Source organism: Pecten maximus, chromosome 4 (assembly GCF_902652985.1).
Source record: "Pecten maximus chromosome 4, xPecMax1.1, whole genome shotgun sequence".
NCBI lineage: Eukaryota > Metazoa > Mollusca > Bivalvia > Pectinida > Pectinidae > Pecten > Pecten maximus.
Genome location: NC_047018.1, coordinates 18,261,618 through 18,277,761, shown reverse-complemented (window position 1 = coordinate 18,277,761; position 16,144 = coordinate 18,261,618). Strand labels below are relative to the sequence as shown.

General features: G+C 37.8%; 1 protein-coding gene across 1 annotated transcript in view; it reads right to left on the bottom strand.

Annotated features, from left to right (window-relative positions):
- LOC117326421 (laminin-like protein epi-1) overlaps positions 1–16,144 on the bottom strand; it is a 71,461-nt gene that overhangs the window by 43,782 nt on the left and 11,535 nt on the right. Inside the window, exons 3-20 of the mRNA XM_033883170.1 lie at positions 15,794–15,964; positions 14,815–15,028; positions 13,661–13,779; positions 13,117–13,207; positions 12,748–12,844; positions 12,316–12,491; positions 11,936–12,073; positions 10,595–10,732; positions 10,196–10,330; positions 9,125–9,262; positions 8,424–8,600; positions 3,380–3,538; positions 2,944–3,043; positions 2,316–2,472; positions 1,656–1,925; positions 1,291–1,385; positions 600–768; positions 289–449 (exon numbers count right to left, since the gene is read on the bottom strand). Coding sequence (XP_033739061.1) covers positions 289–449; positions 600–768; positions 1,291–1,385; positions 1,656–1,925; positions 2,316–2,472; positions 2,944–3,043; positions 3,380–3,538; positions 8,424–8,600; positions 9,125–9,262; positions 10,196–10,330; positions 10,595–10,732; positions 11,936–12,073; positions 12,316–12,491; positions 12,748–12,844; positions 13,117–13,207; positions 13,661–13,779; positions 14,815–15,028; positions 15,794–15,964 — 2,705 coding nt within the window. The remainder of the gene's footprint in view (positions 1–288; positions 450–599; positions 769–1,290; positions 1,386–1,655; positions 1,926–2,315; positions 2,473–2,943; positions 3,044–3,379; positions 3,539–8,423; positions 8,601–9,124; positions 9,263–10,195; positions 10,331–10,594; positions 10,733–11,935; positions 12,074–12,315; positions 12,492–12,747; positions 12,845–13,116; positions 13,208–13,660; positions 13,780–14,814; positions 15,029–15,793; positions 15,965–16,144) is intronic.

Sequence of the window (16,144 nt, the reverse complement as noted above, 5' to 3'; positions counted from 1 at the left end):
CTAGGTGTGTGATTAAATCTCTATCCAAGGTGATTTGTGTTTCTCAAGAAGTTAAGATCATGAGCCATCCTCTACTGTCATGGTTGTGTCTTTGGATAAAATATTCTAGCCAAGTTAATCCGGATAGCATGTGACTGGCCCCATACATTTTGTATAGTGGGGTAGTCACCATCTACTACAAACAGACCTCAAGCCTCAAAGTGACCTTAGCAGTTGACAGTGATAAACCTAGCAGAAAAATAAAACAAACTTGATAGCTATATTGTGATACCAGACTGCCATGTTTACCTGTATTTACAGTTACTGAGGGACACAGTTCCGAGGAAGTCCCCCTCTGGGGTCCTGATAGTGACATTTAAGTCTTGTGTTGTGTTGGATAAAGCGAAGTAGTTGACCACTATGATGTACTGGCCGGCATCAGGAACAGCCAAATTCAGATTCAATGAGTTCTGTAACATAGAAAACAATCCAATCTAAATTGAAGTCTGAGCAGAGATCCATCGACACTCGCGCTCGAGCTTTTGTTATCATATTTACTATATAATAAATGCCTCCACTGATAGACTTTCTCATGTGGCATCATACACAGGAAGACCTACCTGGTTTTTGTCCAGCTTTGCCAATCCATCTAAATCAAGCTCGTCAAGAATGGTGCGGTCGGTGAACACCTGTGTTGGTACTACGTTGCCATCTGTATCAATGGTATAACCATTCTCACCAGACACAGCTGGGAAACGGGACAGGTCTGGGTAGTTGTAATACAGACACCTGAAAGGTCAGAAATTCATAATAAAAGTCTTTCCAAGCAAATGACAGAGAAAAAGGACACAAGTCTCTTAATGTTTCCAATAACCCTGTTAGAGACATTATACCTGAAAAATCCCTCAGACAAATGTCTCACAAACCACAGAAACATTGTGGTTGAGTGACTGAAAAACATCTCTTAAGGTACCTAGGTTATTGAAGTTTGATCATTTGTCAAGAAGTTTTCTCGAATTCCAATCCAACAGAATTTTATATTCTTCCTTCAAACTTGCATCAAACTATTCCAAATCTGTATTTTTGTCCTGATTCGAGTTGTACATCCTGTTGTCTAGCTGTAAACCAAATCCAGTTGCTAGAGTACTTAAACTTTTACAAAAACTGATCTCAATGTAACTTCTTAACAATGTTATGAATGCCAATGAAAAGTTTGCTCTCATTTCCATAATTTGATTTACCGAGCTTAAAATAAAACGAAAAGAGCCCAAAGAACCTCAATAAGGATGTGTCATTGAGAAGTATACTCACGGGCCATCGTCATCAGGAATGGTACAGGGACGTGTGACTGTCTGCTGCAAGACTGTAGCTTCATAGTATGCTTGTGGTACAAGAACCATGTAATCCTATGAAAACAACAAATATATTTTAATTGCATCATATTTCAAAGTTTTTATTCTTGGATATTTTAAAACTAAAAATTCTATCTATAATAAACTTTATCTTTATTGCATGTATTTTAACTTGGATAGGATAAATATATATATATTTGTAAAGTTTCATCGAAATTTTGTTAAGAAATGCACCTGCATCGGAGGGTTTAACTCATTATTGGTCAAATTACAAGGTACATTAGAATATTTCAGAAATTTAATGCTTGATGCTAGCAAATTTACCAGGAGTAGAAGTTCTGGAGACTTGATGGATATCGTCCAGTACCCAGGGTTCAACACAAAGTCCTTCACCCCACTTGTAGAACCGACCGTCACAAATTGTGGCATCTCTGAGTGGACAAACAACACCTCACTTGTCTGCTTCACGTCAGCCACTGACTGCGGGGTGAGAGTTACCTCCCCCTTGACTGTATAGGAGTTCAGGTTTTCGAAGCGGTAGATGATACGGTAGAGACTAGGTCGGAGCACTGTGACATCCATCAAGACTTCGGGCTGCATATTCAGATTTATTTATAATACATGTACTCAATTCACATGAAAACCACAATATTGTATTCAAAAACAACTGACATCGATATTTTGGTCAATAAAAGGGTGTCACCGTATCATAGCACCTTGTGTTTATAGCCTACCAATGTGATTTTTAATTGATTTGTTTAAATGCTTTTTTTTTTGATGTCATGTTTTTCATTTAACAAAGTTTTAAACAGAAAGCACCTTGAAAATTTTAGGAAACTCACAACGGCACAAGTTTTAGACAAGTGCCTACTAATGATTTGCATAAATTACCCTAAACTGGCATACTTTTAAATCTGATAAAACATTTCAGAACAAAACACATGTAAAATAAATGTAAACAGGTAATAAATGACTGTTACAGACCTGCAGGTGAGTGAGAATGGCATATCCTCTCCATGAGAAGTTGTTAAATATTTCTTGGTCAAAGCCGTATCTGATGCTGGAACCCTCTGGTGTTTTTCCATCCTCAATCTCGTAGATGAGTTGTTGCAGGGACGGGTAGAAATGCATAGTATCCGGGCTGTCAACAAACGTAAAATTAGAAAATTAACTAGTCTGTCAAGTGTGTTTAATGTCAGTCACTTATTCAAATTTCTGATTAAAGATAATTCTTTTCTAGGAATTTATTTAAACTTATTTATGTCTGTCTGATAGGAAATTATATAAAAATCAGGAAGAAGCTGTTCACTGTCTGATAGCTATTCAGTATACGGTTGAATGAACACTTGATTTTTATGAATCAATGACAGTCATTTACTGCGAACATAAATATATCAGTTTTCAGCAAAAAAAAATCACGAGCTATTCAGTATACGGTTGAATGAACACTTGATTTTTATGAATCAATGACAGTCATTTACTGCCAACATAAATATATCAGTTTTCAACAAAAAAAAGGCATAGGTTACCTTACCTTTTCTCGAACACCTATTGAATTTTTCTATATTTTATGAAGGTCTGACCAGATTACCTGGTTCGTGTATTTACTAACCTTTCGCAGCGTTTGCCTCGGACCCTGGGTTTACACCTACACTGGCCGGTCATGCTGTCACATACTGGAGTCACGGATCCTCCCATGTCGCAATTACACTCTAGAAAAGATTAAAGTAAACAGTAAGTGCCAATACTAATACCACATGGTATTCATCCTGTAATAAGTCAAGGACGCCAACACACAAACTTTGAGTCAAAGAAGGGATTGGCTTATTGAAGGACAAGGACATCTGTTGGCATTTCTACTGAAATGTAACAGACAGTTTCTTTTTCAAAACTTGTGATGTTTTGCTAAGTCCATGTTTTCCTATGGAAAAACTGAAGAAAATTCATGGAAGTCTAGTAACTTATTGAGCCAGTTTGGTGATAGATGCAGTCACATTCATACACATATTGAATTCATGTTTACTTTTATATTTCAAATGTATACTTACCAATACATCCGAATGGATTTTCATTGCTGAGTCCGTAAAATCCTGGTTGACATGTGTCACAGCGACGACCACCTGCATTGGTCTTACACATACACTGACCATCAACAGGGTCACAGTTACTGAGACCCGATACTGTCCCTGGGGCATGGCAATCACAGGCTGCAGAAAACACATAAACGCACGGATGAAGATCAAAAATGTAAATGTAATGTATTTATAAATCAAATATGGAAAACATTATATGAATATTCCAATAATAGGAATATTGATTTCTAATTAACATAAATAATATGAATATTCATAACTATTAGACATTTGAAATTATAAGAAAACATGCTGTAAATGATACATATGAATTAATAATTTGTTACAAACAATATGTTAAAATGTTAATTTTCTGTTACATTCTCAAGTTTGTTTGATGATAAAAATGTTGAGTACCAGATACATTTACCAGGGATATGTGGCTACAGGTAACAAAACTAAAATTTCTCAAAATAACAGCCTTGTTTATTTTCTTAAAAATGGTATGAAAACTACAATTTACATGATAATGAACAATAGCTGAAATTTAACTTACATAACTCTAAGTTAATTATATGGAAAACTTTATAGGCAGATCACTAAATTCACTGATGCAATCAATCAGCAAATCTGCCGACAGATCCTGTCAGCGAGGTACAATTTTAAAGCTGTTATAATCTATAGATGTAATGCGTGGAGATTCTGCTATAAAGCTTTAAACACACTTAACAACAAACTACAAAAACATAGACATTTACAAAAGCTAATACATTGTGTATTACAAACTCCTTCCATACAGAAGCTGCAATGATAATGATATGGGACCTGCTACTCCTGCAGGCCCCAATAGACTAACCCATATCAATGGGCTACCTAGTTTATATGGGAGTATAAGGGGTAGACAGGGAAGCTCAATGTTTCTGAAAGCAACATGTTAATAAATGTATATACAAGGTAGATAAAATATCTATATTGACAGTCTACAAAATAAATTTCCAAAGGATGAAATTATTTCTGTTAACGTTTAAATCATTGGATGCCAACAGCAATTAATTGTTTCTTATGACAATCAATGATTTGTGTCCAAAGTTGAGGAATGGTTCCTATTCTAATAGCACTTAACCACTTGTTTCATTTCAAATAACAGTAATATTTTGGGTTTTTGGATGACAAAGATTTTCAAATGACAATCAATGATTTGTTTACAATAAAACTAAGGACAAAAGAAAGATAATTTTTTTTATGGATTAAGAAGATCAAAGTTAACAAATTGATTTATATCCATTAAGTATGAGAAATGATTGGTACTTGAAGATGATGAATGTTTTTTCTTAAGGATACAATATCAATTGAATTTCTAATAAGCACACTGTTAATGCTTAATAGATGTATATAGTATGGTAATATACATTATATTTCCAAAAAGCGCTTCACATGTCCACAATACTGTGGAACTCTCTCACATACAGTCAAATCAGATGTGTCAACAACATTAAACATATTCATATTAGAAATAACATTCTCCACAATTTTTTATATGTTATAATGACAAATATTGCATCAGATCAAGTTATCAGGGGGAAAATTTGTGTGATATGAAAACAGATTTATTTTCGAGTAATGACTTTTACATAGTGGCATTGTGACACAGGATTTGACTGAACATGTGTTACTTACAACCTCGGAATGGCACAGCTGAAAATGTTATACCTCTCAAATTAGTCAAGTCATTATTAGGACATGATTGTTCAAAGATTGACTGGCTTTTCAATGAATTAACAAAGCTTTTTACTGAAGGTAATCTCAAATCGTAAAACTTTATCTTAAAAAACCTATCAAACCTCACCTGAAGCCAACAAACACTACAGGCTCATCGGCCTCCAGTTTTATGTATCATCACTCACATAAAATTCTTGTTAACTTTACTAACGAAGATTTTAATGTGAGAGAGAAATTTACATTTATTAAAACTTCCAATACATGTACAAGAGGCCCAGAGGGCCTGTATCGCTCACCTGGTTTCATGAGATATGAAACAAGAGAACTATGCTTAAGTACATTTGTCACTGGTATTGCTATGTCAATATATCATAAGCATTTTATATGGACGTACATCAACATTGGTTTTATTGTAATTCTAAAAATATCAATTTAGCCAAATTGATCACTTTTAGCCCCGCCCCTCAGCCCCCCGGGGGGTCAGCCCCACCAATTGTACAATTTTGAATCTCTACCCCAAGGGGATGCTACCAGGCGAATATGAGCGATATCCATTGCTTAGTTTCAGAGAAGAAGTTGTTTATATCAATTTAGGCAAATTGACACCTTCTGGCCCGCCCCTCAGCCCCCAGGGGGGTCAGCCCCATCATTTGTACAATTTTGAATCCCTACCCCAAGGGGATGCTACCAGTCAATTATGAGAGATATCCATTGCTTAGTTTCAGAGGAGAAGTTGTTTATAACAATTTAGCCAAACTGGCCCCTTTTGGCCCCGCCCCTCAGCCCTGAAGGTGGTCAGCCCCGTCATTTGTACAATTTTGAATCCTTACCCCAAGGGGGTGCTACCAGGCAAATATGAGCAATATCCATTGCTTGGTTTCAGAGGAGAAGTCGTTTATATCAATCAAGCCAAACGGGCCCTTTTTGGCCACGCCCCTAAGACCCCCAGGGGGTCAGCCCCACCATTTGTACAATTTTGAATTCCTACCCCAAGTAGGTGCTACCAGGCAAATATGAGAGATATCCATTGCTTAGTTTAAGAGAAGTTGTTTATATCAATTTAGCCAAATTGACCGTGTTTAGCCCCGCCCCTCAGCCCCCCGGGGGGTCAGCCCCACCATTTGTACAATTTTGAATTCCTACCCCAAGTAGGTGCTACCAGGCAAATATGAGAGATATCCATTGCTTAGTTTAAGAGAAGTCGTTTATATCAATATAGCCCAATTGACCACATTTGGCCCCGCCCCTCAGGCCCCCGGGGGGTCAGCCCCATCATTTGTACAATTTTGAATCCCCACCCCATAGTGATGCTACCAGGCAAATATGAGTGATAGCCATTGCTTGGTTTCAGAGAAGAAGTCGTTTATATCAATATAGCCCGATTGACCTCATTTGGCACCGCCCCAGAGGTCCCCAGGGGGTCAGCTCCATCATTTGTACAATTTTGAATCCCCACCCCATAGTGATGCTACCAGGCAAATATGAGCGATATCCATCGCTTAGTTTCAGAGCAGAAGTCGTTTATATCAATTCTGTAAAACTGACCCCTTTTGGCCCCGCCCCTCAGACCCCAGGGGGTCAGCCCCATCATTTGTACAATTTCAAATTCCTACCCCAAGGTGATGCTACCAGTAAAATATGAGAGATATCCATTGTTTGGTTCCAGAGAAGAAGTCAATTATATGAATATAGCCAGATTGACCACATTTGGCCCCGCCCCTCAGGCCCCTGGGGGGTCAGTCCCATCATTTGTACAATTTTGAATCCCAACCCCATAGTGATGCTACCAGGCAAATATGAGTGACAGGCATTGCTCTGTTTCAGAGAAGAAGTCGTTTATATCAATATAGCCAAATTGACCACATTCAGCCCCACCCCTCAGGCCCCCGGGGGGTCAGCCCCATCATTTGTACAATTTTGAATCCCCACCCCATAATGATGCTACCAGGCAAATATGAGCGATAGCCATTGCTTGGTTTCAGAGAAGAAGTCGTTTATATCAATAGCGCAAAAATGACCCCTTTTGGCCCCGCCCCAGAGGCCCCCAGGGGGTCAGCCCCATCATTTGTACAATTTTGAGTCCCCTACCCATAGGGATGCTTCTGACCAAATTTGGTCAAATTCTGATGTGTGGTTATGAAGAAGAAGTCAATTGTTGACGGACGGACGGACGACGGACGACGGACGACAGACGACGGACGACGGACGACAGACGGACGGACGGACGACGGACGACGGACGCAACGGTATGGCATAAGCTCACCTTGGTCCTTCGGACCAGGTGAGCTAATAAATGGGCCCTCTAAAATGTGTTTTACCGTGATTAACTGTAAGATTTTTTTTTCATCTTTTTGATCCAATTTTCCCCTGTGCTGAAATCTTGGAACAATCTACCTGGATGTTATATAAGTCACCATGCAATATGTAATATTAGGTCATTTGTTTGGTCGGTAGAAACATGCGTAATATAAAAAAATATTAAATGACAAATTTCTTCCAATTCTGTAACTGAAAATAAATGATACAGAAGAATTATTCAAACATTAACATGACCCTTATAAGGTAGTACACTGACCTTTATCTATAGGTTGGTACCTTGACCCCTAATGGTGGCTACATTCACCCTGACTCCCTATAAGACAGAATATATCCCTGGGTCCCTATAGGACTGTATACTGACATTGATCCCTTATGGGTTGGAAACTCTCCCTTTGATGTCAGTACAGACCTCTGACCCCCTGACCCCTTCTAAATTTTAGTTCTTTGTTCTTGGTGACTAGAGATCAGCAAAATGTCCTTGGCCCCTTGACCCTTTCACAATGTTGGAATAATGACCTTGATGGCTGGAGATCAGTAAAATAACGATGACCTTTTGTACACACTGACCCTCACCCCTTTACAATGTTGGTAAAATGACATTCACTCTCAGAAATCAGTGTATGTGCATGGTAAATGAGGTAAAGTGTCCTTGACCCCTACAGATTAGATAACCATCCTTAATCCCTAGGGATCAGTAAACTGTACTTGACCCATTCAGATCAGTAAACTGTCCTTGACCCCTTCAGATCAGTGAACTGTCCTTGACCCATTCAGATCAGTAAACTGTCCTTGACCCCTTCAGATCAGTGAACTGTCCTTGACCCCTTCAGATCAGTAAACTGTCCTTGACCTCTTCAGATCATTGAACTGCTGTTGACCCTTAAGAATCAGTAACCTGACTTTGTCCTCTACAGATCAGTAAACTGTCCCTGACCTCAGTGGTTCAGTAAACTGACCTTGACCCTTGAGGTTATACACTCACCCTGACATCCCTGTGGGTTATTCCTGTTGAGGTTGTAATAGCCTGGTTTACACTGGTCACAGATTCGTCCCATAACTTTTTCCTTACACTCGCACAACAGACCCCGAGTCACCACACCACACCCACCTAGGGGGTAGCCTGGAATCTCCTTAGCTCCAGCAGGGTTACAGTTACATTCTACAAATACAAAAGTTTTATGGTGCATTTTATGTCAGGTGACCTTTGACTAAATCTAATTTAATAAATAATGGCATCTGTTATTAATTCATAGTATAATTTGATTTGATTTTTATAAAACCAACCTAGGAAATTCATGAATGTCACTTTATAGTGCCAAGTGAAAGACACATGGAATATTTTATCCTCTGTAACAAGACACCTATAAGCAAACATTATTGTAGTACACAGCTTACTATACATATTATTTTCTTACCTAAAACGTTGTAAAACATCTTGCAAATGTAAAAGATGGACATTGCAAAGACACAAATATGGCCACACACTTTTCATAGAATGTATTTATGGTCTTGTATTTATTGGGAGATTCTTCTATTGACAAAAACCTATACTTTGTTGATTATTTTCTGGATTACAACACGCCAAAATTTATTTTCTATCTGGCGACGCATAAAAACTTAAAAATTGAAACCAGGCTAAATCTGGAAAGCATTGGGAGCTATAGCAACTGTTACCATGCCTACCTTCACAGTTGGGGTAGTTGTAGAACCCATCCTTACACTTGTTACACATGAGTCCTTCAAATGTGGGAGCACATTCACACTGGCCATTTAGCTGGTCACATGACTGTCCTATGGCTCCATACAAGTCACATTCACAGGCTGAAATATCAAAGACAATGATCAACAACAATCTACCAATGTACATATTCTAGATCAGGAAAGTAGGATGTAAGGGCCATAACATTGAGAAGATGTAGTTGTCAGTATCCCTGCACCCCGCTAAAGAAATGAAAACTATCGATACATGTATGAATTTGGTTGGGTGCATAAATTGTGATATTTAGGTTTTTAACCATTTGTTTCCATGGTTAAAGGAAAATTATGAGAAATGCAAACCACTCAACACCAACTGACACCACTTGACCACTAGAACAGTACTTGTTTCATAAAGTCATCTTAAATGGTTTTGGAGTTATGCTTCAGAAACAGGAATCAGACAGGCACAAAACGGTTAGATGGAGCCCAATTTAATACACCTCACAAATGCATTTCGTAGGGAATAAATAGGATGACAAACACACACCCAGTAATGCTTAGACACATTAATTCCTCAATTTACTTGATAATTGTCTTATTTTGTATAAGAAAAATCATTTTCTTATCATTTTGGTCATGATTATAAAATAATTTCTTGCACTTTAACAGAAAAACATTTTATTCAACTTAAACCTTTCTTTCAATTTTGGTAAATTTTTGAATTGATCCAAAATGCACGATTTGAGTAAAAGAATATTATCAGTGTTTTCTATGTTCCTGTACACCCCGATACTTATCAGTGTTTTCTATGTTCCTGTACACCCCGATACTTATCAGTGTTTTCTATGTTCCTGTACACCCCGATACTTATTAGTGTTTTCTATGTTCCTGTACACCCCAATACTTATCAGTGTTTTCTATGTTCCTGTACACCCCAATACTTATCAGTGTTTTCTATGTTCCTGTACACCCCGATACTTATCAGTGTTTTCTATGTTCCTGTACACCCCGATACTTATCAGTGTTTTCTATGTTCCTGTACACCCCAATACTTACCCCTGCAGTCTGGGTAGCGGTAGAAGCCTGTCGCACAGCGAGAACACTGATATCCAGCGAAGTTGGTACTACAGGCACACTGACCGTCCTCACGACACACTTTACTATATGATCCAGGGTCAGCACACTGACACTCTGTTAATATAACAATCACACAACACATTTACAGCTAAATCTTATAAACTTAACAATAAAACCTGTCTGAACAGTTTCAATATTCCATGTTTATAATTTAAATAATATTAAATTGAACTGATTTTTTAAACAATAAACAAATTTTCTATCTAAATCTTCTCTACTTATATTATAAACAAAATCAAAATCTGATATCAAGGTACAAAATGGAGGTTCAAACACATATGTAGATAATGTTATTTTTAATTATCCATATACACATACCTTGACACAGTGGGAATCCATAATATTCGGGAGCGCATCGGTCACAGCGAGGGAACTGGTAGTTATCCTTACACAGGCAAGCACCAGTGTCTTTATCACAGATCTCCTCCTCCGTACCTGCCACCACACAGTCACACGCTGAAAAAAAAGATGGGTAAATCATACTAGTGTCTATTCAACTACAAAATTATCATCTACAGATGTACTTACCACAAACCTACACAGTGTGTCCAATTTGTCAACAGGATTAGAACATAGCTCAATTTCCCCAATGACCTCTGCATTTTGTGTTTACTTCCTGGGTTGTTGACCAACTGACCTTTGCACTTATGTAGCTGGCCTGATGACCTTTACTACCAGGGTAGTTGACCTACTGACCTTTGCACTTATGTAGCTGGCCTGATGACCTTTACTACCAGGGTAGTTGACCTACTGACCTTTGCACTTATGTAGCTGGCCTGAACACCTTCACTACCAGGGTAGTTGACCTACTGACCTTTGCACTTTTGTAGCTGGCCTGAACACCTTTACTACCAGGGTAGTTGACCTACTGACCTTTGCACTTTTGTAGCTGGCCTGAACACCTTTACTACCAGGGTAGTTGACCTACTGACCTTTGCACTTTTGTAGCTGGCCTGAACACCTTTACTACCAGGGTAGTTGACCTACTGACCTTTGCACTTTATGTAGCTGGCCAGATGACCTTTACTACCAGGGTAGTTGACCTACTGACCTCTACACTTTGTGTAGCTGGCCCAATGACCTTACCTCTAGCATTTGTTTGTTTGTTCGAGTTTTATGGCCCATCGACAACTAGGGTCATTTAGGGCCAAACAATGATATCGTTTTGATTTTATATGTTAAAATCAGATAAAATTGGTCATTTTAAAAAGCATCATTTGTATTGTATATTTAGATTATGATAAAATTGATTATTGGTTAAATATACGAATGGATTATGTAACTTTGTAACATATATTAAACATCAAAGGGAGAATGGTAAAAGACATTAAAGTCTATAGAATAGATCGATTTCTTTCAAGTAGCTCAGTAATGTTTTCGAATCCACAGAACTGAATAGAGTTTTCATATCCGGGACTCGAAAGTATTTATCACGAATATGTTTGAAATCGGAACATTCTATTAAAAAATGCTCCACTGTGAATTGAGCATCACATGCACGACATATTGGTGGATCATCTCGTTTTAAAAGGAACGAATGAGTAGGATATGTGTGCTCGGTACGGAGTCGAGAGAGGACTATTTCCTCTCTACGATCCTTCCGACCCGGAGTGGACGCTTTAAGTTTCAGTTGTATTTTAGCATAGTTTAAATACTCACCTCTACAGTCAGGGTAGTTGTAGTACCCATTGGCACATTGGTTACATTCCAGTCCAGAGTAGTTAGGTTGGCATGGACACTGTCCAGTCTCCACGTCACAGACATCACTGGTGGACCCAGTTGAGTCACATTGGCATGCTGTAAAAGGTATTGATGTAATACAGAATTTTTCCTGAATGTCCACTGTATTATTACAGTTGAAAGGGGCTTATTCATGAAATGATTGTCAAAACAATGGTGTATCAATATTACATTTAAATTGTTATTGGTTACGACCATGGTCATGGGTCTTTTTCATTGGTGGTTGCATAGAAAGTGGAATTGATTTATCAAGACTTCGTAGAAACCTAGTGATACACAGAAACAGATGTAACACTCACGTTCACAGTCAGGGAAGTTGAAGAAGCCAAAAGCACACATGTCACAGCGGTGTCCAACATACTCTTCTTTACACGGACATTGTCCGCCACCTACAGTACACACTGTCCCCTCTGTACCGTTCAGGTGGCAGTCACATGGTATACAGTCTGGGTAACCATAGTAACCAAAGCTGCAGCTGTAGCAACAAAAATATCAGATTCAAGAAGAATCCCAGCATACCTGTACCACTACCAATTTTCTTCATCTTTAAGTTGATGAAAATAACAGCTTATTTTGACCTTTGATAACAGGGAATTTGAGCATTAATCTTTCAATTATATTGTCTTGAATTTTAATTTTTAAGAACTGATTTCTCTAACAGAGCTTCCTTAACCAGATCTACCTGTCACAGTCCATCTGAATCACTAGATACTTGTAACTGATGTGCCTACCTGTCACAGTCCAGCCCTGTGTATTGTTTACTACACTGACATCGCCCTGTTCCTGCCTCACACTCTCCAGTGTACTTCTGACCTTCACATACACAAGCTGAAACATACATCAGTAATTTGTAAATCAAATCCATCTATGTTAAGTGTCGCACATTTCTACACAAAAGCCTGTTTGTGAGGTTTTTTAATAAATGACATTTTTTTCTTTATATAAAAATAGTTATTGTTGAAACAGACAAATGGATGACAGTTAAATTCAAATGAAATCAAAAACACAACTTATACAAGATGTTTTACAGGTTTAATCCTGTGGAACTCTTTTGTGTTTTACAAAGGTAATACACAGCCTTAATGATATGTGGTACTCACAGACACAAGCCTCAGGTGAGTCGAGTGGTACCCCGAATGGGTTGTAGTAGCCTGGCATACACTCGTTACAGTTGACACCCATAGTATTATGCTACAAAACAACATGCATATCTGTACAATAGCCCAACAACAGATTTTAATAGTGACTCTAACACTGACCTTCCAGCAGGACAGTCATAAAAGCCAGCAAGCATAAGAGTGTTTAAGAGTTTTAATCATTCTATCATCTAAGAGGAACATATTCAAACTTTCAAAATGAAGATGCTAATTTCCATACCAGTGGTCATTCTGAATTGTCATGTTGTATCATATAACAAATCTGATTTTTAAATTCTCTGTATGATTATTACCTCTTAAACATGGAGGAAGGACGCTAAAATAATTTTAATATAACTCAGTGAAGAGTGTAACTTAATGCTATCTTTGGTAAATTTACCTACTTGATCATTCTTTTTTCAATCCGACACATTCAATAAAGACTCCACAAAATCTAACTAAGGTACAATTATTCAACACCAGAGAAGGTAAACAAATTTGTAGCTACCCTGCAGTTTTGGCAGACACCCCCTCCGACATAGTTGCCTTGAATGTCAATACTCTGTCCGAGTAGGTCCACCTGTTCATCGTAGATACATTCATCACTGTGTCTGTAACACTGGCAGGCTAAAAACATAAAACATTATCTCATCTCCAGAAAATTAGCATTCGAAAAGTAAAAAGGAATTTTCATTTCTCAAATAACGGCAACATCTTTTTTATGTTGGGAAATTTTGACAGGATCTGTGGGTTTAAATAAACAATAGCCAAAACAATCTCGAAGTATAGAGCCAACGCCGTACTTCTGGTTAATGTTTGGTAGGTTCCGAAATCCCGGCTTGGATACCAATTAGTATGCAGGGCGATTGAGAATGTGGGTAAATATAAATCGTAAGAAATCAATCGCAACAAGCCATAGGATAGGTGGTTCTTGGGTTTATTTGGAAGGTCGACCGGTTTCGCCCTGAACTAGGGCTTCTTCAGGACAATTTTTTCACAAGATTTTTACCCCTAAAGTACTAAAAATGTGGGCCCATGTTCTATTATTGATGACGTCTATACAATAGTGACGTAATGTACAATGTTATCATGTGACCGGTAACGGTTGTCTAGAAGGTTACTATGTACACAATGCAAATGATAGTATCAATGTTCTTTCGCTGCTTAGTATTTGCTAAACATATATGCAAATTCGGGCCCACTTTTAAATTATTCAAAATATAAAGCATGTAACAATAATACAATAAAGTTAAAAATGAAAATAGAATTATAAAATTATGACAGATCAAAAGTTCTATAGTTCAAATGTTTGTTTCATCAAGGCACACCGTGGTGTCTGATGTAGATTTGTAGTTCAGAGTTTTGTAGTCTACAAATTCTCCCTCCGATTGGTTAGGGGATGAAGCCGTGCTGCAGGTGTACATTACGTCACTATTGTATAGACGTCATCAATAATAGAACATGGGCCCACATTTTTAGTACTTTAGGGGTAAAAATCTTGTGAAAAAATTGTCCTGAAGAAGCCCTAGTTCAGGGCGAAACCGGTCGACCTTCCAAATAAACCCAAGAACCACCTATCCTATGGCTTGTTGCGATTGATTTCTTACGATTAACAATAGCCAAAGATACAAAACAAAGGGAGGTAACTGTGGCATCACTTACTTTCACACTGGAACACCTTGTCTGCACGTCCAGGCGCCCATTTTTTCTGAATGGCATTGGGACAGCAGCGGTCACACTGGTCACCACAGGTATTGTGTTCACACTGACATACTAATTTGTTTGGGTTCATTGGGTCACTCCTCACACAGCTCTCGGCGTGACCATTACATACACATCGGCCGCCAATAGAGATATCTTTAATACTGTAGTAGTACTGTAATACAAACACAAGACTTTATCAAGGTTGGTACAGATGTAAAGAAATTTATTTCCAAACTATTTTACAATCACACTTTAATATACCGAAGCTTTTAGACATTTGTAGCTTAACATTTCATGATACAGACATCTGAAGAAATTTCATCTCCAAATTCTTTGGTTGTCACATTTTTTTTTTTTTCAAAGCTAGTGAAAAATTTTAGCTGAACTTATCAATGATTTAAGAAAAGCTTTTAATTTGATTTCTGTTGGTTTGCATTGATTGGGCACAGTTTTTTTAAAATATTGCTGCACTGTCACTCAGTGGTACTATTCAGCACTTTTTCGAGAATATTTCCATCCAAGCATTTTTACTGCACTTCATTCTTTGATGATAACAGTAAAGAATATTTTTTGATCACTCCATTATGATCTCAAATATTCTACAGTGTCTGCGTAAGAACATTTCATACTTTAATCAGTGGAACAGAAATTTTATAAAATCAGGCTATCCCAAACCTTTAATTTTCTAAAATGACGGCTGATTTTTGGTCCTATAGAGCAGATGATTTAAAATAATTTTCAAGTTACAAAGATTGAAATGCTGTATAATCATTGTATGTTTTCATATTTCATACTTTAGTACTTTCAAAAATAAACACAAACCTAGGTTAGCAGCAGCAACTTTACGAAGATAACTAAGGTATTTATACATTAGTTAAGATGACATTCATGTTTTGATGAAACATTTTGACAAAATACTGGTTGTTATTGTACAAACCCGGCGAGTAGTTGTTGGATCCTGACGAGCGACAGCCATCAGATGTCCTAGCAGTGTTTTGGTTCGGAGCAGACGCAGTCTAACATTGGTGGCCTTGGTCCAATCCTGAAGCGTCTCTGCGTAGGAAAAGTTCATGGCGTTCGGACGGTTGTTAACCAGCGACACGACAATCTGACAAAACAAAACAATCATTCTTTCATTAATTAAATGCAAAATTACAGGAAGAAAAATTAAAAAAAAACTTTCTAAGCCTATTAGCTGGCCACGACCTTTGCTGAACAGATATTCAGCCCATTCTGTTGTACCAGTGTTATAGACATTTTATATGCTATTACCCATATGCTGGCAATG